Source organism: Salmo salar, chromosome 15 (genome assembly GCF_965601325.2).
Source record: "Salmo salar chromosome 15, fSalSal1, whole genome shotgun sequence".
In the NCBI taxonomy this organism is placed as follows: domain Eukaryota; kingdom Metazoa; phylum Chordata; class Actinopteri; order Salmoniformes; family Salmonidae; genus Salmo; species Salmo salar.
In genome coordinates, this window is record NC_138305.1 from 4796017 (window position 1) to 4818450 (window position 22434).

General features: G+C 40.3%; 1 protein-coding gene across 3 annotated transcripts; it reads left to right on the forward strand.

Annotated features, from left to right (window-relative positions):
* Window positions 1–1828: 1828 nt before the first annotated feature.
* On the forward strand, window positions 1829–22066 carry oclnb (occludin b). Of its 3 annotated transcripts, none has more exons than XM_014143411.3 (9): window positions 1829–1973; window positions 3697–3809; window positions 4139–4847; window positions 5253–5420; window positions 10482–10597; window positions 11514–11621; window positions 18087–18258; window positions 20285–20326; window positions 20449–22066. In XM_014143411.3, the coding sequence occupies exons 2-9, from the start codon at window positions 3748–3750 to the stop codon at window positions 20545–20547; spliced, it is 1476 nt and encodes a 491-aa protein (XP_013998886.2). In that variant the 5' UTR covers window positions 1829–1973; window positions 3697–3747; the 3' UTR covers window positions 20548–22066. The 3 variants fall into 3 exon arrangements, with proteins under 3 accessions (XP_013998886.2, XP_013998887.2, XP_082817691.1); XM_014143412.3 differs by having other exon boundaries at window positions 1839–1973; window positions 3702–3809; XM_082961565.1 differs by lacking the exon at window positions 1829–1973 and adding an exon at window positions 2010–2027.
* Window positions 22067–22434: the final 368 nt, after the last annotated feature.

Consider the following 22434-nt stretch of genomic DNA (forward strand, 5'->3'; position numbering starts at 1 on the left):
TGATGCCTTTTTTTTCTAGTAGAAATGACCACAGAGTGTGTCAGTGGGTCGATGAATGTCAGAGCAGACTAGACGCTGGATCCTTTTTCTGTCAGTCAGTGTCTGTTACAAAAGGGAATCTTGTCTAAACAATGTCTCACTCTCACACACACACACTTCCTGTCTGTGTGGAATCTTGCCTAGTCCTCATGACATGGCTGTTGTTGGTCTCGTTAAAGCCTTGAGGACTGGTTTGGTCATGATGGACACTGGGAGGGGGGGGGGGGGGGTTGAGCGTCACAGTCCCCTATTCCAATCATAACGGTGCAGGGTTCTGGCTCCACTGCAACTCCCAAGCACCAAGGTGTCATCTTACACACACACACACACCATAGGCCCTTATAGGTTGAGGATAAACAAGTTAGGGAAAGTTACGATTCCATGCGGAAGCTTTTGAAAATAAACAGATTCATGGGACCAGCGCTGTGCTAAATAGCATATCTGGTGCCTTAGTTTAGAATGTGTCCTTATTTATGCAAAGATTTCTGGGATATTAGAACCCTCATGACTTAACCTTGGTTATCTTCAACCTAACATAGGACCAGGAAGTTATTTTTTATTTATAATCATTTTTTCTATTTTTATTGCAACAGTAACAATGTTACACATCAATACAAATCAAATTGAATTAGAATCAAATGCCTCGAATACAACAGGTGTAGTGAAACCTTACAGTGAAATGCTTACTTACGAGCCCCTAACCAACAATGCAGTTAAAAGAAATACAGATAAGAAATAAAAGTAACAAGTAATTAAAGACAGGGACATTATTGTGAATACAATGAAAAAACGGAAATAATAAAACACTAGGCAAATGCAACAATAAGTAGATACGATTGGTAGTTAATGAAGTAATTTTTGGTGATTATAATTCACTATATTGCTATGGAAGTGACTAACCCATGCTGTGGTCAAAAGTGACAACCTTTTATCTTCCTTGTCCAGTTATCCCAAAAGTTAAAGAAACTCCTTTTCAAATATTTCCTTCCATCTACCCTGTTAATGATTTCTTACACAAAAAATTCAATTTTGACAAAATGCCTTGTGTTTTTTGTTCCTCTGATTCAGAATCTGTAGAGCATTTTTTGTTCATGTCACCATTCTAGTAAACTATGGATTGAAATCCATGAATGGTTGTCTATAAAATCTCCAGAATTACCTACGTTTACCTTTGATGATGTTAAATTGCATTATGCTTATCCTTGTAATTCCGATCATAACTATTTTATTAACATTATTATTCTCTTGGACAAATATTATGTTCACAAATGTAAATGAGGTGGAAAAATTCCTATTTTTTTTTTCATTGAACTGTTACAATTTTATAAATCCCTCAAACTTGGGAAACTTAAAAAGTTGGAAAAATTATTTGAAGTCATGTCTGTTAATGTTTCCTTGTCACATATTAAAGACCAGGAAGTTAACAGATGTCAAGGAAACAAAGCCTATCTACTTCTGTATCACCTACTCTGTCAGCGAACATTTTTGACCTAATGTTTCAATATTATTTGGATCCCGTTTTATCCATTATTGATTAATAAACACATGGGTGACAAACAACAATAATTTTGTCTGTCCAAATGTACCTAAACTCTCCCATCGACAATTTGTTCTTGATCTACTAAATGTTTTTGCATATTCGATGTTGGTGACAATTAGGCCTAAAGGAAGGAATGTCATACATTTCGACAAGGAATGTCATACATTTCAAACAAAGATTGGAGGCACAGACAGGGTAGTTTTCCTTCACACTAGTAACCTGTTCTGCATAGGGGAGTGACAAGGAGGAGACAATTCACTACTGTTATCTCCAATGAGAGAGAGCGACCTGCACGCAGTTTTGTTCAGCGACGTGCATAGGCGTGTTCGACAGTAGCATACGAGTTTCAGCCTGCACCCGTAATCAAAAGAGACGCCGATTCTCGTCGGAACAGGTGAGTTTTTTGTTGTTGTAACTTTTGGTGATATATTCATATGTAATTTACCATGTAAGTCTACCAAATTACATTTTTTTTCTTGGATTTTCAATCATGTGGTGTATTTTTTTTTAATGCTGGTCTGTGAATTTTGGATAAATGTTTATTTTATCACAAAGCTGGAGACCTTTGCGGACATGATTGAAGTTGACCTGTATCATGTACATATTTTATTCTGTAGAATTACATTTTAAAACGTCCCTCGACTGTGTTGATATTTGGGGCGTTTGCTATACACGCAGATAATTCTTTCCTACGATTTACAAACTGAGGTGTAAAAAAAACACACACAAAAAAGGCACTTTTGCCCCCTCATTCATCTGGTTATTTTCATCACTTAACAGGTTATTTTCATCCCCCCCCCCCCCCCCCCCCCAAACATTCAAAAATATCAGGGAAATTCATTCTAAGTATAGCCTATAGTATACAACTATTGTATAACGGCACCCAACTCCAGCCTGTTATAATACCAAACAATTCTGTAGGTCAGGATTATCCCTTGATCATGACTCTGTTATTACATTACACACAAATCATTGGACAAAAGCATTTTCTGTAAAGGGCCCCGGACGCTCAATCTAAACATTAACACGCGGCACTTGCAGTACGGTTTTGGAACCATAAGAACCTTTCATAGCAGCAATACATTATTTTCGAAAGACAAAAGGTTAAATTGATACACATCTTGCTTGGGTTAGTGTTTCTGTTTCCACACCGCCATATTTCCATGTTACAGCGCTTGTTTACGGAAAACGGATGAAAGACAGAGTGGACTACCTGTGCTAATTACATATCTGCGTCTCTGAACACCTGTGTGTAAACGGAAGACGGATGCCACAAACGTGTTGTCACTGAAAATCACTTTCGCTTGCAACTGCGTTAAAACCAATTAGAACAATGTACATTAAGTGTCTATTTCGCATTTATTTTGATTTGCTATGAAAGTATAGGGATTTATGTTTCTATAACTGTACCGCAATTGAGAATCGATTCACGTTTAGATCGAGTATTATTGGGCTGCCAGAGCCAATTTGCCTCTAAAACAGGACACGTAATGTCCTTGGACTATACGGAGTAACGTTAGGCTCCTTTAGTCTATTGGATTAGTTTCTGGAAAGAAAGACAACATGTGGAGAACATGCTATTGCTGCTGTGCTCTTCACCTCTATTAGGCAGCAGAAGGGCCTACTATGCGGTTAAATGTTTGCTTAGTCAGTAAATTTGTTCCAAATGGCGCCCTGTTCCCTACATAGTGCACTACTTTTGGCCAGATTCCTAGAACCGGGATCTATAGTGGTGCGCACTATAGAGATTAGAGTGCCATTTAGGAGATGTGCAGTTTGTGTAGTCAGTAGTAGCAGCAGGACACATTTGGAAAGGCCACCTCCCTTCAAGTCATGTTCAAGTGTTTGTACTACATCCCAGGGTTTAGCAGATTCTTCTTTAGGAAAAGGTTAAAGATAATATTTGGGGTGTTCTGATCTCGATATAAAAAAAAATAAACTTCAAAAAAAGTAATGTACTGTTAAACCACATTTTCTTTGGAAATTAACGGTAACATACTGTACCTAATTTACAGGTAACTGGCTTCCAATAACCGGAAAAACAACAGGATTCTTTTTTACAGTGTACTGTTTTTGTTGTGGTTGCTAACGTGATTTTTATTTTGTTTTTTAATTAGTGCAGCAGCGACTGGATAAAGTGAAGAGTTGAGACTTAGGAGGACCAGAGGATGCCCAGTATGCCCTCTCACAACAAACGCACCTCTCCTTCCTACCATCCCGGAAGCAGACGGTAAGTCCTCCCTCTCTCATCCCACACAACTCCTCACCCATCTATCTACACTCATCCTATGTCCTCATCCCATCTCACTCTTCTCCCACCTCACCTCATCATACCCTTCCCTCTACATTAATATACTCAACCCACCTGTCGTTCTCCTCCATCAGATCATTCATACCACCCTACTCTTCCACCCCAGCCTATCATCACCTACAACCTACCTAACCAACAAGTTAATAGGAGTAATACATTCTATGTCCACCCCTCTAACATCTCCTCCCCTCCTCCTCTTCTTCTCTGTCCTCTCCTTCCAACTCCCCCCCCCCTCCCTTTTTTTCCAGCCATGAACACAGGCACAAGCATAGCGAGCATGTCTCCAACCCAGCCTACTCTTTCTACCCAGACGAGGAGCTCCTCCACTTCTACCGTTGGACCTCTCCTCCAGGGGTGATGAAGATCATCTCCATCATCATCATCATCATGTGCGTAGCGATCTTCGCCTGCGTGGCGTCTACGCTCGCCTGGGACTACGACATGAGCACGATGGGAATGGGCGGCGGCATCGGCGCTGGGCTGGGCATCGGAGGTGGAGGATATGGTGGGAGCTATGGTGGGAGCTATGGCAGTAGTTACGGCGGTGGCTCCTCCTATGGCAGCGGTATCGGTGGAGGCTCGTCCTATGGCGGAGGTAGCTACGGAAGTGGGACAGAGACTGACCCCCTGGCGGGGAAGGGCTTCATCATTGCCATAGCAGCCATCACCTTCATCGCCGTGCTCATCATCTTCATACTAGTGGTGTCGCGGCAGAACGCGTCTCGCTCGCCAAAGTTCTACCTGGGGGCCATCATCGTGTCTGCCATCTTGGCGATACTAATGATCATCGCTACTATAGTCTACCTGGTGGCAGTGAACCCCACAGCCCAGTCCTCAGGGTCTGTCTACTACAACCAGATAATACAGCTGTGTTCCCAGTACCAGAATCAGAACCAAGCCCAGGGCATCTTCATCAACCAGTACCTCTACCATTACTGCGTGGTGGAACCTCAGGAGGTAGGTAGCATCTTCATCAACCAGTACCTCTGCCATTACTGCGTGGTGGAATCTCAGCAAGGGGTCATTAAGTGCTGCATCTCTGCTAGCCTATGGGATAACACGTCTCAAAGTAAGCAGCTTGATTACACCACGTTCTTGCCCTTTCCTCACCAGTCTCAAGCTGGATTCCATTTTATCACTAGTCTACAGTCACGTACATTTTTCGCCCTCAGTGCACAATTCAATACAATTTGTATATTTCTTGGTACATATTACAATGAGTTAAAATAGCAGATTTCCTCCTCCTTCACCCTGGTGAATTATCCCTCTTCCTGTGTGGAACATGCTAACCCACTGACCCTCCTCTCTGTCCCGGGTCATAGCCATCTTGTTTACAATGTCTCTCGCCCCTTCTCTCTTTAGGTCATAGCCATCATCCTGGGAGTCTTGGTATTTGTGGGTCTGATCATCCTGCTGGTGTTTGCTGTGAAGACGCGTCAGAAGATCAGACGCTGGGGCCCAGACAGAATCCTCTGGGAGGAGACCAAGGTTATCAGCAACAGCCTGCGCACACACACCATCGGAGAGTGGGTGAGTGTGTGTGTGTGTTTCCAGATAGGGGATGTTTACAGAGGTGTGTGTGTGTGTGTGTGTGTGTGTGTGTGTGTGTGTGTGTGTGTGTGTGTGTGTGTGTGTGTGTGTGTGTGTGTGTGTGTGTGTGTGTGTGTGTGTGTGTGCGCTGTTAAAACAAGGACAGGTCCATGTAATCTGTGATGATTTGATGTACATAAAACATTTAACTACCTCCATGGTTACCAGGGAAACTGCATTCTACTAGTGTACATCCACGGCTAATTGTGTGTGTGACAACATGACAAACGTTCAACGGAATTAACTCTCACAGTGACAGTATAGAGTAATGGAACACTACAGTGCCTTCAGAGAGTATTCACACCCCTTTACTTTTTCCACATTTTGTTGTGTTACAGCCTGAATTTACAATGGGTTCAATTGTGATTTTGTGTCACTGGCCTACACACAATACCCCATAATGTCAAAAGTGGAATCATGGTTTAGCAAATTAATTAAATTAAAAAGCAAAAATGTATTGAGTTATTAAGTATTTAACCCCTTTGTTATGGCAAGCCTAAATAAGTTCAGGAGTACAAATGTGCTTAACCAGTCCCATAATAAGTTGCATGGACACACTCTGTTTTCAATAATCGTGTTTAACGTTATTTATGAATGACTGCCTCATTTCTGTACCCCCACACATACAATTACCTGAAAGGTCCCTCAGTCGAGCAGTGAATTTCAAACACAGATTCAACCACAAAGACCAGGGAGGTTTTCCAATGCCTCACAAAGAAGGGCACCTATTGGTAGATGGGTAAAAAAAGAAAGGAAAAAAAGCTGACATTAAATAACCCTTTGAGCATGGTGAAGTTATTACACTTTGGATGGTGTATCAATACAGCCAGTCAGAACAAAGATACAGGCGTCCTTCCTAACTCAGTTGCCGGACAGCAAGGAAACCACTCAGGGATTTCACAATGAGGCCAATGGTGACTATAAAACAGTTAGTTTAATGGCTTTGATGGGAGAACTGAGGATGGATCAACAACATTGTAGTTATTCCACAAAACTAACCTAAATGGCGGAGTGAAAAGGAGGAAGCCTGTACAGAATACAAATACTCCAAAACATGCATCCTGTTTTCATGAGGCACTAAAGTATAACTGCAAAAAATGTGGCAAAGAAATTATCACAATGTACTGAATGCAAAGCATTATGTTTGGGGCAAATCCAACACATCACTGAGTACCACTATTCATATTTGGTGGTGGCTGCATCATGTTATGGGTATGCTTGTCATCGGCAAGGACTATGGCGTTTTTTATGATAAAATAAACGGAATAGAGCTAAGCACAGGCATAATCCTAGAGGAAAATCTGGTTGTCTGCTTTCCAACAGACACTGGGAGACAAGTTCACCTTTTAGCAGGACAATAACCTAAAACACAAGGCCAAATATACACTGGAGTTGGTTACCAAGACGACTTTGAATGTTCCTGAGTGGCCTAGTTACAGCTTTGACTTAAATCTGCTTGAAAATCTATGGCACGACTTGAAAGTGGCTGTCTAGCAATGATCAATAACCAACTTGAAAGAGCTTCTAGAATTTTCAAAAGAATAATATGCAAATATTGTACAATCCAGGTGTGCAAATCTCTTAGACTTTTCCAAAAAGACACTGAGCTGTAATCGCTGCCAAAGGTGATTCTAACATGTATTGACTCAGGGGGTTGAATACTTATGTAATCAAGCGATAATATTGTTTTATTTTTCATCAATATTTTACAAATGTTATTTTTCTTCCACTTTGACATTAGAGTATTTTGTGTAGGTCGTTGACAACAAAATTAATATTCAATCCATTTTAATCCCACCTTTGTAACACAACAGAATGTGGAAAAAGTCCAGGTGTATGAATACTTTCTGATGGCACTGTATCTGTGCTACAGGGCCAGTGTTCAAAGCGTTTTGGGAGAAGTAGTCGAGTGCTGATCTGGGCTCAGGTCCCCATCCCCCCCGTCCGTCCGTGTGTGTTTATCTAAGCAGACAGTCACAGCAGAAGCATAGCTTTCACCACAGGTGCTTAAGGATAGATTTAGTGGATAGGTGCAGAGGGAGGTGAGGGGAGTTTCATGTCCAGTTTCTGGGAGTGGCTTCCCAAGGCACTAGTCTCATTTTTAGTGATGTCTTGCTATGTCATGGTAAAGATTTGGTTGTTAAAGAGTGACAGCCCCTAAAAAGCAACTTCTCGTTTTGAAAATGAACTATGTTGCATCAATATGAGTCAGTTATTTTCCACTCCCTATATATATAGCCATGTTATTTTTATTAATTATTCACCGTTTCTATTTATTCCTTGTCACGACATAATTTAAAAAAATCTTATCTTTAACTCTGCATTGTTGGAAAATGACCCATAAGTAAGCATTTCACTGTAGGTCTACACCTGTTGTCAATGAAGCATGTGACACATACAGTTTCATATGAAACATTGATTCTAGTGTAAATAGGATCATTTTGGTCGTGAAGTAAGTCAGGGATTTGCGTGATGATGGGGAAACAATGGTATGTCACAGAATGAAGGGTACCGCAACAGTTGTCAGTGGGTTGGGTTTATTTCAATCATTCCCACATGCCCACAGCTGGCAGCACCCAAGTAATCATCAATTCGGAGCGATCGTAAATGCCCCATGGTCAATTTGGTTTGGCATTCGATATCCGTATGGGGCTAGTTGGGGACCATCAGTAAATTTACACAATGAACGTGGGATAATATTTTTAAAAGGTTAATAGCAAAACATTTCAATGACTTAACGTCAAACCAACTTTAATGAGACAACTAAAAGATGTGCAACAAGAAAATATTGTCCCGTTTACATTTGTTCTTTATTGACGGTCCCGAACTATCCCCAGAGATGAGCTATACAAAGTCAAAACAACTTGGCCACGGTCGCAAACCAGCCAGCTGAATCTAATTGGCTAAATGATTTGGCTAACTCTTCCCAACTGCGAACACACATAAGAGACACCCACATCAAGCTACACCCCGAACCCAACTCAAGTTTGAATTCAATCATGGCAGCTAGCATTTCTTAATGAATCAAATCTAAAAACAAGGCCTAATCAGGAAGTGCAGTCGCCCTCTAAAATAACATTCTAAAGGAAAGGTGCTTTCATGTTTCAAAATGGACAAAGCATTGTTTTTATTAAAACTGGAAACTTGACAGACATGCGTTGCGCATATTTCATGTTTCGACTGTGATTGGCTATAAGCTGTTGTCCTGTGGTTTCGTCCCGTCTCTGGTTATGATAGTATCTGTGGTGTTTGGGCTGTGGAGGATGGAGTGAGAAGTGGAGAAACCGGTCAGTCCTGAGTGGGAGCGCTCAGACTGCCACACCATTTTACCTCACAGCGACAACAATAATGGTACACTATCTGTGCTACAGGGCCAGTGTTCAAAGCGTTTTGGGAGAAGTAGTCGAGTGCTGATCTGGGCTCAGGTCCCCATCCCCCCGTTCGTCCGTGTGTGTTAATCTAACCAGACAGTCACAGCAGAAGCATAGCTTTCACCACAGTTACTTTAGGACAGATGAAGTGTATAGGTGTGTGTTGTGTCAGGTGTAGAGGGAGGTGGGGAGAGTTTCATGTCCAGTTTCTGGGAGTAGCCTCCCATGGCATTAATCTCATTTGTAGCAATGTCATGGTGAAGAATTGGTTCTTAAAATAGCATTCTGATCATGTAGTACAAGGAGCAGTTGTGATTGGCTATGAGTTGTTGTCCTAGTGTTCCTCCCTGTCTCGCGTTGTGATCATATCATCTGTGTTATTTAGGCTGTGAAGGACGGAGGGGGAAGTGGAGGAACTGGTCGGTCCCGGATGAGAGTGCTCAGTCAACCACACTATTTACCTCGCAGCGACAACCACACCTCTGAGTAATATGTGAGAGGGGGGAACATTAAGGCAACCTCCAGGCAACCATATAAACAAAACCACTTCAGTCAGCAACCCTAAAGTTACTCGATTCACAAAGATTCAGATTCAATGTGTTATTGGATTCACAAAGATTCAGATTCAATGTGTTGTTGGATTCACAAAGATTCAGATTCAATGTGTTGTTGGATTCACACAGATTCAGATTCAATGTGTTATTGGATTCACAAAGATTCAGATTCAATGTGTTATTGGATTCACAAAGATTCAGATTCAATGTGTTATTGGATTCACAAAGATTCAGATTCAATGTGTTGTTGGATTCACAAAGATTCAGATTCAATGTGTTATTGGATTCACAAAGATTTAGATTCAATGTGTTGTTGGATTCACAAAGATTAAGATTCAATGCGTTGTTGGATTCACAAAGATTCAGATTCAATGCGTTGTTGGATTCACAAAGATTCAGATTCAATGTGTTATTGGATTCACAAAGATTTAGATTCAATGCGTTGTTGGATTCACAAAAGATTCAGATTCAATGTGTTATTGCCATATCAACTTAATCAACTTGGTGCAGCTATAAAACTAGGCAAACTGCACATACATGGGCTACAGCCATACCCGGTAGCCTAGGCATAAAGTTCACATGAGACACTGTTCAACACCATGCCATATCTGTTTAATGAAGACAATCTGGTACTGTAGTTGTCAGGCCATCGACGTTGAACTAAAGACTGGTTTGGTTGGATCAGAAGTCTGCTCGCAAAGGTTTCTTCAGTCGACAAGTCGGTTCATCATTAACATGACGTGCTTTAAAGGCATTGCCTGAAATTATGAGTAGAAGATGTTTATTCAGGAATTTCATAAACATAATGTTTACATTGATGATTTGCGTAATGTTTTCTGGTAATTGTGTTTATACCTCTGTTCCTGGATGCAGTCCACCAAACTGTAGGATTTGATGTCTTCTTGAGCCTTTTGTTCTTACCAACCTGTGGTGTATTATTTAAACACATGCTGTGTGAAGGTTTTACATTAGTGGCTGTTTGTTACCCTCTGTCTCAGTATGATGCCTGACTCTTGACCTCCTCCTGTATTGAATTCAATTGAATAAACTTTATTGATCCCTGTCTCTTCCTGTAGGTGAATAACGTGTCTGGTCAGCCGGACACTCTGGTGAATGAATACAACGACAAGGTGGGGGGCTCCAGGAACTTCCTGGACCAGCTGCCAGACCACAGACCTCTGTATCTGCCTGGGTAAGGTCACCTACACACTGAGATTTTCGCAGTGTCAAAAAACTGAGCCAGAGAAATGTATTTCAATGAGAACCTGAAGTTGGTGAGGGGTGACCCCATGGGTATGAGCTGGAACAATGCTCTGTTGCACATTTTAATTAATTGAACTTTTTTAAAGAATCTGTGGTCAGCTAATCCTAACCATAAACTTTAGTTGGGAAAGACCCAAAGCTGACCTTGCCTGTCCACAGGCATCTTCATCATTCTCACTCAGGACAAGAACCATTTTGTTTCCTTTGGCGAAAGTTAAAGGGCTATGTTTGTTTTGGGTTGTTTCACCCGCATGTTTTCACCTGGCAAAGAGAAAGTATTTCCTGAACACAAAGAAGTGTTACTCAAGACATTATTTTGGCAAGGGAAGGCCATTAAGCTATTTGTTATAATATGCTTAGATAAATGGAGAAGCACGTCAAATCACCTTTTTCCACCATCAATGGTGGTCTGTCACACCAATATACTCGGTGTATTTACCACGCCAAATGAACTCATGACATAGTCATGAATTAGTTGTTCCATTTGTCACGTTAGAACTAAGAAATCAGAAAGTATATTTCCTGGTTGAATGCTGGGGCTTTTTATGCACTTACCAGAAGTTGGTAGAATGTTGGGAATGTGTTCTTCGGCTCAATCTTGTTGCTGAATGATTTGAGGTTTTGTGTGACGCCGTCATCCTGACCTCACTCGATCAGGACGAGCTTGTTTCAGAGAAAAACAAACACTTCTGTTATGAGAAGACAGATTCTAGTGCTGCTAGTTTACAATCCTCTAATACACAGTTTTACTGATTCCATTTAACTGGAGTTTATTAGAATAATTGTGATGATATTTAGGTTATATGCAAAAAGGTGTATTATTTAATAAGTACATTTTTTTTCAGGAGCTCAGACATAACAAGCTCGTTGGGCGGACTGAAGAGCAAGCTGAGGGACTACGACACTGGTGCAGAATCGGGAGGAGAGGATCTGGACGAGATCGACTTTAACACGTGAGTGGAGGGACGACTGGTGGAATGAAAGTTGCCTGCTTTCAGATCTGTTTTGTAAAGTATAGCCAAATCCTAAACAGTTTGCCATACTTAAAAGATCTGGGATCTGGCTAGAATGACAGTAGTATCAGGGTCTGTACTTAACAAACAGATCTGGGATCAGGCTAGAATGACAGTAGAATCAGGGTCTGAACAAGATCCTAATAAACTGCATCAGTTCAAGTAGGTTGTAGCATTATTATAGATGTGGGATAGGAGTAATAATATATTCCCCAAATAGGTGTATAGTAGACATGGGCAGGAAATAATTGTATTTTTGTACTTTATTAGAATGTACTAACTTTTTAAATACTCATAGTCAAATATTTATATGGAGTTTGAACGAAAAGGCAACTAGTTTCGTTGATATTTAAATACAGGTCTCAGACGAGAGGCTAACACGACCAAGAGGGTCGAGAAAGACTGTCAGAGGACAGAAACAGGAAGTCGGGCATCTATAAGTGGGGTTAAAAGAACAGTAAAAAAGCCACTCTCTCTCTCCGAGGCACCGTTGTCTGCCAAAGCGAATGGAAAAGAAAAGAATGTTCACTTTATTGCAAAGTAACCACATTTCCTGGCTCAGTACGGGAGATTAAAGTTATGCTTGATAAAGTTCTATATAATATACGGTGCCTTCAGAAATTATTCATACCCTTTTACTTTTTGTCGTGTTACAGCCTGAATTCAAAATGGATTAAATATGTTTTTTCTCTCCTCATCTACATAAAATACACCATAATGACGAAGTGGAAACATGTTTTTAGAAATGTTAGCAAATCTATTAAATTAAATACATAGCTAATTTACATAAGTATTCAGTCCCCTGAGTCAATGGGGCTCCTGAGTGGCGCAGCGGTCTAAGACACTGCATCTCAGTGCTAGAGGCGTCACTGCAGTCCCTGGTTTGAATCCAGGCTGCATCACATCCAGCTGTGATTGGGAGTCCCGTAGGGCGGCGCACAATTGGCCCAGCGTTGCCTGAGTTTGGCCGGGGTATGCCGTCATTGTAAATAAGAATGTGTTCTTAACTGACTTGCCTAGTTAAATAAAAAAAATGATCGTATTTTAATATATACAAGTTAATATTTATTTGATGAACCAAAAACTACAACAGTTTGTTGAATTAGTGTAAATGTATGACTATTATAGCCGATGGTTCGGAGGGCTCTCAGATATGAATTTTAATGAGGGACATGGAATCACAGTAGACCACTTTTACAGTTTCAAAATGACCAACAAATGTATGTTCACAATGAGCGAGACATAAGATAATACAGTAACACTTCAAATCAAGTTCTTACACACGTGTAGTAACTTTGATCATTACAATAGCTTTGGTTGTTTCGTAGGACTTTGTAAATTGCTTTTTAATTGCATAACGATGGAGTTCTTACATGTGGAATAAGGAACGTTAGCTCAAACTCTCAGCTCATTGATATGCAATTACCAAAGTATCATGTAACAACATGCTAATAAATACACAGGCACAAGGGCAGTTTAATGTTAAGTGTTATTGAGAATGCTAACAGTAACAAAATATAGCTATTAAGTGTCGAAAGGAAAATAAATATCCAAAAACTGCCTTCTCGAATCAACTACAGCCAAGGTAGTTGGAAAATCATGTTATTTTTTTTAAAAATTGAGTAAACTATCCCTTTAAATATGGTATACGGAGTGTTTGAAACAAGAACACGTGCCCTCTGATGGACAAAGATGTTCGAAGTTGTTTTTGCTAAGCATCCAACTGTTTGCAAATGGCTTTGAATTACTCTGCAGTATTTTCAGCTATCAACAAAATGTATTGCAGCTTTCAACCTTTTTCAGTGGCATGTTGAAAGAGTCATACAGTAGTTGAGCATCACAACTTATTTATACTTCTCTGTACAGAATATAATTGGTTAATTGGTTTGACTTGATTATGGACTGTCAGGAGAATGGCTATTTTACAGAATGTTCAGCTCAAATTAACTTTAATTCCAAAACGCTATATTGTATATCAATTTTCAGAATTTCTGGTAAATTCGCTTTTATTGTTTAAATAACTTAGAGATTGGTGTGTGTTTGTGCCATTTCTAATCATGGAATGGGGTTGTTCAATGACAGACATGTATTTGTTTGAAATATATCACTTGATGGTTTCATTTCAGAGAGACAATCATGTTGTTGCAAAACCTTATATATCCACCTCACTCTCAGAAACACGTAGTACTGCTATGTTTTACACTCAAATGTAACTAACTATTAAAAAAATAAAATAAAGAACTGTATGAATGATTCATTTGTGACATCAATATTGTAAAAAAAAATATCAATATAGTAATGAGATCTGTATGTTAAATATTTACATTTGACATTTTATTCTCTTATCCAGCGCGACTTAGAGTTAGTGCATTCATCTTAAAATAATGTAGCTCAGTGAGACAACCACAGATCAGTCAAATCCACAGGATACAAACATTCCATTTCAGCTAAACAACGGATATATAGCGTTTTTGCAACAACCAATTTTAATACACATCTAAAAATCTATCAATTAAAAATCAGAACAGCAATATTTAACACAAACATAAGCAATCATTTCTGATGAAAAAAATGAAATTGATGTGTGTATATAGCATTTTGGAACAAAACTTCTAATAGGATGGATTTATTGAAATAGTATGTACTATTCAGGGTAATTACTATTAGTTGAAGGCAGCCAATCAAATAGTTTCAGAAAAGTAGACACTTCCCAAGATCTGTATTAAAATATACTTTTTAAGAAGTTGCTTTCTTTGATCTGTATTCAAATAGTTTACAAAAATAGTTCATTTCTGAGCTCTGTATTGAAGTAGAATTAAAAAGTCATAATTTTTGTGGATCTGTATTCAAATAGTTGTAGTAACCTCAAGTTACAATTTGTTCCCCTGGAAAAAGTTACTTTCCACAAAGCAGAGTTAAAAATGGTTGTCCTAGGTCTGTAGGTAATACTAGACTTGTCCCAGGTCTGTAGTTAAAACTAGACTTGTCCCAGGTCTGGTGTATAGAAGTTTTGGAAGGTGATTATAGAGGTATTTGTGGGTAGAAAGTCAAAGACATCAACTTGAGTTTCCATCCATCAAAGATAACTAGGGGAAGGGGTATATATATATATATATATATATATATATATATATATATATATATATATATATATATATATATATATATATATACTGCTCAAAAAAATAAAGGGAACACATAAACAACACAATGTAACTTCAAGTCAATCACACTTCTGTGAAATCAAACTGTCCACTTAGGAAGCAACACTGATTGACAATAAATGTCACATGCTGTTGTGCAAATGGAATAGACAACAGGTGGAAATTATAGGCAATTAGCAAGACACCCCCAATAAAGGAGTGGTTCGGCAGGTGGTGACCACAGACCACTTCTCAGTTCTTATGCTTCCTGGCTGATGTTTTGGTCACTTTTGAATGCTGGCGGTGCTTTCACTCTAGTGGTAGCATGAGACGGAGTCTACAACCCACACAAGTGGCTCAGGTAGTGCAGCTCATCCAGGATGGCACATCAATGCGAGCTGTGGCAAGAAGGTTTGCTGTGTCTGTCAGCGTAGTGTCCAGAGCATGGAGGCGCTACCAGGAGACAGGCCAGTACATCAGGAGACGTGGAGGAGGCCGTAGGAGGGCAACAACCCAGCAGCAGGACCGCTACCTCCGCCTTTGTGCAAGGAGGAGCAGGAGGAGCACTGCCAGAGCCCTGCAAAATGACCTCCAGCAGGCCACAAATGTGCATGTGTCTGCTCAAACGGTCAGAAACAGACTCCATGAGGGTGGTATGAGGGCCCGACGTCCACAGGTGGGGGTTGTGCTTACAGCCCACACCGTGCAGGACGTTTGACATTTGCCAGAGAACACCAAGATTGGCAAATTCGCCACTGGCGCACTGTGCTCTTCACAGATGAAGCAGGTTCACACTGAGTACATGTGACAGAGTCTGGAGACGCCGTGGAGAACGTTCTGCTGCCTGCAACATCCTCCAGCATGACCGGTTTGGCGGTGGGTCAGTCATGGTGTGGGGTGGCATTTCTTTGGGGGGCCGCACAGCCCCCCATGTGCTCGCCAGAGGTAGCCTGACTGACATTAGGTACCGAGATGAGATCCTCAGACCCTTTGTGAGACCATATGCTGGTGCGGTTGACCCTGGGTTCCTCCTAATGCAAGACAATGCTAGACCTCATGTGGCTGGGGTGTGTCAGCAGTTCCTGCAAGAGGAAGGCATTGATGCTATGGACTGGCCCGCCTGTTCCCCAGACCTGAATCCGGCACATCTGGGCCAGCCGCCCCCCCACGACGTCCGGGTGGCGGAGCAGTCCAGGCTGGGGGGTCCCTCGGGCCTCCGCCCCCATCGGGCAGCCCAGGCGGGGAGGTCATACAGGCACGTGGAGGCCACACACACTACTGAGACTCATTTTTACTTGTTTTAAGGACATTACATCAAAGTTGGATCAGCCTGTAGTGTGGTTTTCCACTTTAATTTTGTGTGACTCCAAATCCAGACCTCCATGGGTTGATAAATTGGATTTCCATTGATTATTTTTGTGTGATTTTGTTGTCAGCACATTCAACTATGTAAAGAAAAAAAGTTTTTAATAAGATAATTTCATTCATTCAGATCTAGGATGTGTTATTTTAGTGTTCCCTTTATTTTTTTGAGCAGTGTGTGTGTATATATATATATATACAGTGGCTTGCGAAAGTATTCGGCCCCCTTGAACTTTTCGACCTTTTGCCACATTTCAGGCTTCAAACAGAAAGATATAAAACTGTACTTTTTTGTGAAGAATCAACAACAAGTGGGACACAATCATGAAGTGGAACGAAATTTATTGGATATTTCAAACTTTTTTAACAAATAAAAAACTGAAAAATTGGGCGTGCAAAATTATTCAGCCCCTTTACTTTCAGTGCAGCAAACTCTCTCCAGAAGTTCAGTGAGGATCTCTGAATGATCCAATGTTGACCTAAATGACTAATGATGATAAATAGAATCCACCTGTGTGTAATCAAGTCTCCGTATAAATGCACCAGCTCTGTGATCCTCTCAGAGGTCCGTTTAAAGCGCAGAGAGCATCATGAAGAACAAGGAACACACCAGGCAGGTCCGAGATACTGTTGTGGAGAAGTTTAAAGCCGGATTTGGATACAAAAAGATTTCCCAAGCTTTAAACATCCCAAGGAGCACTGTGCAAGCGATAATATTGAAATGGAAGGAGTATCAGACCATTGCAAATCTACGAAGACCTGGCCGTCCCTCTAAACTTTCAGCTCATACAAGGAGAAGACTGATCAGAGATGCAGCCAAGAGGCCCATGATCACTCTGGATGAACTGCAGAGATCTACAGCTGAGGTGGGAGACTCTGTCCATAGGACAACAATCAGTCGTATACTGCACAAATCTGGCCTTTATGGAAGAGTGGCAAGAAGAAAGCCATTTCTTAAAGATATCCATAAAAAGTGTAGTTTAAAGTTTGCCACTAGCCACCTGGGAGACACACCAAACATGTGGAAGAAGGTGCTCTGGTCAGATGAAACCAAAATCGAACTTTTTGGCAACAATGCAAAACGTTATGTTTGGCGTAAAAGCAACACAGCTCATCACCCTGAACACACCATCCCCACTGTCAAACATGGTGGTGGCAGCATCATTGTTTGGGCCTGCTTTTCTTCAGCAGGGGCAGGGAAGATGGTTAAAATTGATGGGAAGATGGATGGAGCCAAATACAGGACCATTCTGGAAGAAAACCTGATGGAGTCTGCAAAAGACCTGAGACTGGGACGGAGATTTGTCTTCCAACAAGACAATGATCCAAAACATAAAGCAAAATCTACAATGGAATGGTTCACAAATAAACATATCCAGGTGTTAGAATGGCCAAGTCAAAGTCCAGACCTGAATCCAATCGAGAATCTGTGGAAAGAACTGAAAACTGCTTTTCACAAACACTCTCCATCCAACCTCACTGAGCTCGAGCTGTTTTGCAAGGAGGAATGGGCAAAAATGTCAGTCTCTCGATGTGCAAAACTGATAGAGACATACCCCAAGCGACTTACAGCTGTAATCGCAGCAAAAGGTGGCGCTACAAAGTATTAACTTAAGGGGGCTGAATAATTTTGCACTGCCAATTTTTCAGTTTTTTATTTGTTAAAAAAGTTTGAAATATCCAATAAATTTCGTTCCACTTCATAATTGTGTCCCACTTGTTGTTGATTCTTCACAAAAAATTACAGTTTTATATCTTTATGTTTGAAGCCTGAAATGTGGCAAAAGGTCGAAAAGTTCAAGGGGGCCGAATACTTTCGCAAGGCACTGTATATATATATATATATATATATATATACATATACATATGGTTCTAAAACTCTATCCATCCTGTCTCTCAGCAAGTTCTCTGCCATCATGAATGAGCAGGAGCGTCTGGACTACAAGAGGGAGTTTGACCGGGACCATCTGGAGTACAAAGAGCTGCAGGCTGAGCTGGATGACCTCAACATGGGCCTGGCTGACCTGGACAAGGAACTGGACAGACAACCAGAGGGCAGCCCACAGTTCCTGGTGAGGACTTTAGAGACACTATATAAATGTTATATTTAGTGTTCTATTTCTTTGTTCTATTAAAGTGTGTGTGAGTCAATAGCTATGTTTCTATTAACTTGTCCAGTGATTTATTTATTTTTGGACGACATTTAGAAAGTTAGAAAATAGATTAGACAATTTCCTACGAGGTGCATTTCCATGTAACCAGCTTGTGTCGATTAAAAACAGCTGGACATAATGACGTAACTCCTACAGTAACCAGGTTTCCATCCAAGAGTCCATGTCAGATTAAAAAAATGTCATGACAGGCCTGATGGAAACAGAACATTTGTCGGTAAACTTTTCAAATGTCGACAAAAGAAAATGCACTAGACAAGGTGGGAACTTTTTGTCAGTAAAATGAATTAGGTGAGAAATGTCGGTGGAAATGCTTTTATGCGCAAATGTTGATATAACCATAATATTGAAGTGAACTTGGAGTCATACGATGACGTGTGTCCTCCCACTACAACTCATCAGGAAAGCATGCAGTTTATTAGGCTACAGATGAAATCAATGATTAACTCCACAGGCTGGTGGAAGTACAAGGTGATGAGCTTGATGCTCCTTTTCAATAAATATTGAGGGTGATATATATGATATGATTATTGATATTTGGCTGCAGATCGATAAATACAAATAATCTGTCGATAATAATCTCATCATGTAGGCCATATGTGTCAAACTCATTCTACGGCGGGGCCCCGCTCCACCATTGTAATTGATTGATGAATTAAGGTCACTAATTAACTCTTTGTCTAGGTCTTAATTGAAAGGAAAAACCAGAAACCCGCAGACACTCGGCGCTCCGTGGAATGGGTTTGACACCCGATGTAGGCCCTTCACTCAACCCAAGACCTCAAAACCAGTTCCACAGCATTTTTTTCATGGTTCCCCTCTAATCAGGGACTGATTCAGACCTGGGACACTAAGTGTGTGCAATTAATTATCAGCTACAACAGAAAACCAGCAGGTTGAATACCCCTGCTCTGCTGTAGGCTATACCCACACTGTATCTGTGAGTTAAATGCGATGGAAACCTATTTAACCACAAGGTATTTTTATGTGGACTACTGTACGTCATCACGCATAGTCTTATTTGTAACAAGTCAATTTGATGGAAACATCTCTGGTGGGCAAATGCACATTTATTTTCATGCACATTTTAGAATATTTACATGGAGACCTAGCTGCTTTCAAATTTTGGTTGGTCAAATTGCGTATTAATAAGTTGTCGACAGCCTGTATGCCTTCCCACGTATTTGTTTCATGTCTCAGGTAACCCCCGCGAAAGCAAGCATGGATAGAATGCAATCATTTTGTAATATTTGCCATATTCTAATAATTCCCATGTGCCAACGTATCGCCACGTTCCGTGGTCGCCATGGTGAAACTTGCACTCCTCTATATCTGAAATAATCGGATGGTGAAACTTACCAGCCAACCAAAGAGCAAGGCGAAGCAATTCAGGAATTTTTGAAAGTCAGGACAATCTTTGGCCTGCAAAGAAACCATTTTTACAGTTAAATAAACATTTTGCAAGCAGTAGGCATTTAGAATTTAAATGTGTAGTGGAGCTTAATAGTTAAGTGATGACATCACGTGCACGGCATACCTTCAATTATTTGGCAATCATCATTTAAAAAACAGTGGTTTCCTTCATTTGTCACAAAGTTTGACAACAACAAAAAATCCACCCCATCGAACAGATACAAATGTTGTTGATCTTTCAAAAATGTCTCCTATATCTGCCGTTTCCATTACACATGTCGCAATGATTTTGCAACATTGGTTTTGTCAACGAAAAAACTTCTTCAATGGAAACCTGCCTATTAAGGTGACATGATATCCTTAACACAATTTCAAAGAAACCTCTAAAAATCTGAATCGTAATTTAAAAGGTAGACTCAGCATTACAAATGTCGAAAGTACTGTAGCATATCGGGCCAACTTCCACAATAAGAAAGTGTGACGCTAATTATTTTTTTTCTATCCTTAAAAACAGGATGCTATGGATAAGTACACCCGGCTGAAGAATATGAAGAAGGTATGTTCCACTACACCACTATTACCTTTTTGAGTAACATTTTGTGATAATTTGATTCAACCAAACCCAACCACAGTAGGTTTCAACGTTTTTTAAAAGTTAACCTCCACTTCTCTTCACAGTCCTCAGACTATCAGCTGAAGAAGAAGAGGTGCAAGCATCTGAAGGCCAAGCTGTCTCACATCAAGAGGAAGGTCAGCGAGTATGACCGCAGACCCTGAACCCTGACCACTAAACCCCAGTCCAGAGCAGACTCCACCCTTGTCTGCCCAGGAAACTGGCCTCAAAAGAAGGAAGACCATAATGGGAGAAGGAGCCAGAGAAGGCTTTTTTTCAATGTAAAGTCATATGAACTGTTTTTAAGAGGGAGAATTCTCTGAATGTCTAATAATGTTGTTTATTTTTTATTAAAGTTAGATTGATGTTGAGTTCCCTCCCACAGCCCCAGGATTCTACCCATAGCCGCGGGAGGTAGGGATGCTAAGAGTGCTGCCGCACCCCCTGAAAAATCCTGATGATGTGACTGTTGGTAGAGCCTTGTGCTTGCTATGCTAGGGTTCTGGGTTCGATTCCCAAAGAGTGTCTACTAAAATGGAAAAGGAATGAATAGACCATTTCAGTTTTCACATAGAAATAAGTTGCAAAGTATTTCAAGAAAATGGATAACATATCAATAAAGTTTTTTTTATATTCCACAAGTATTTTAAGATGACGTGTTTTTGTACAGATAATTATCAGACTCAAGTTACAAATGCTAGTAAACACTCAAATACATTTAGTAAATTTTTTTCTCTCACAAAAGCAGTGCACTGGGCCTGTATTAACGGACCGATATATAGACACTCCATATAGACCCCCCCCCCCCCTTCACCCTCTGTCGTCGCAGCAACCCCACCCCCAAACTACTTCCAGCGGCTATGATTCTACCTCTAATATGTGACCTCTGCCGAGTCCCCAACCATTGGATGTTCCGGTTTGGAAAGAGCATGTGACTCGACTTCCGCTTTTGGACATGAACAAGGTGACCAGCCATCTTAACTCCTCCTCCACATTTACTGGATTGATTTAACAGTACAGAAGAGAACCTCCCCAGACAGTTATTTTTTTACTTTGATAAACAACATTATTTATGGGATCTAGTTTCAGGCGTTTATTTTAAACCTGCTACGTTAGGTTAACAGTTGGTAATGATGGTTGGTGCAAGATGCTAAAGGTTATTAGAGCGCCCACTAGGGTATAGATACATGACATGGCCAATGTTTTTTTTTTACATGTTTGTACATTTTTGTTGTTTTAACAAATGTTCTCATGGGATGGTCCTGTATCCAAATAAAATATTTTATCTATAAAAAATAAATACCCGGGTGTGACCTTATGGAATTGTACAGTTATCAGCTTTCACAAATTCATTTTGTAGTTGTCTTTTACAGACATCCGGGCACCGGATGTATAGTAAGCAAAATAAAGATGTTTAACGTTTTTCGTACCTAGATCTTATTGTGAATTTCTGAAAATGTTTTACCATTCATGTAAATTGTAATTTTCTCAGACATTTATGTCTGTTTAGTTAAAAAAATAAATGTGAGCATTGTGATGTATTGAAGATATTCATCTTCAGGTTAACCTGAGGTTAAATATTGTCCATACAGAGATGCAGGCAAGTAAGCTACTACCATAGTGATTATGTACAATGTAGGATTTATTGTGTAAATATTATTTAATAAAAATAAATACACTTTATTTGCAGCTTCAAATTGTTTTATTTTAATGAGATTTAAAAAATATATATATATATATACTGCTCAAAAAAATAAAGGGAACACTTAAACAACACAATGTAACTCCAAGTCAATCACACTTCTGTGAAATCAAACTGTCCACTTAGGAAGCAACACTGATTGACAATAAATGTCACATGCTGTTGTGCAAATGGAATAGACAACAGGTGGAAATTATAGGCAATAAGCAAGACACCCCCAATAAAGGAGTGGTTCAGCAGGTGGTGACCACAGACCACTTCTCAATTCCTATGCTTCCTGGCTGATGTTTGTCACTTTTGAATGCTGGCGGTGCTTTCACTCTAGTGGTAGCATGAGACGGAGTCTACA

Bases quoted from the DNA above. Each gene is read 5' to 3' on its own strand.
- oclnb (XM_014143411.3), top strand. From the start codon at position 3,748: ATGCCCAGTATGCCCTCTCACAACAAACGCACCTCTCCTTCCTACCAT. The intron at 3,810-4,138 runs GTAAGTCCTCCC...CTTTTTTTCCAG, and splicing joins TACCATCCCGGAAGCAGACG to CCATGAACACAGGCACAAGC. The intron at 11,622-18,086 runs GTGAGTGGAGGG...CCTGTCTCTCAG, and splicing joins GACGAGATCGACTTTAACAC to CAAGTTCTCTGCCATCATGA.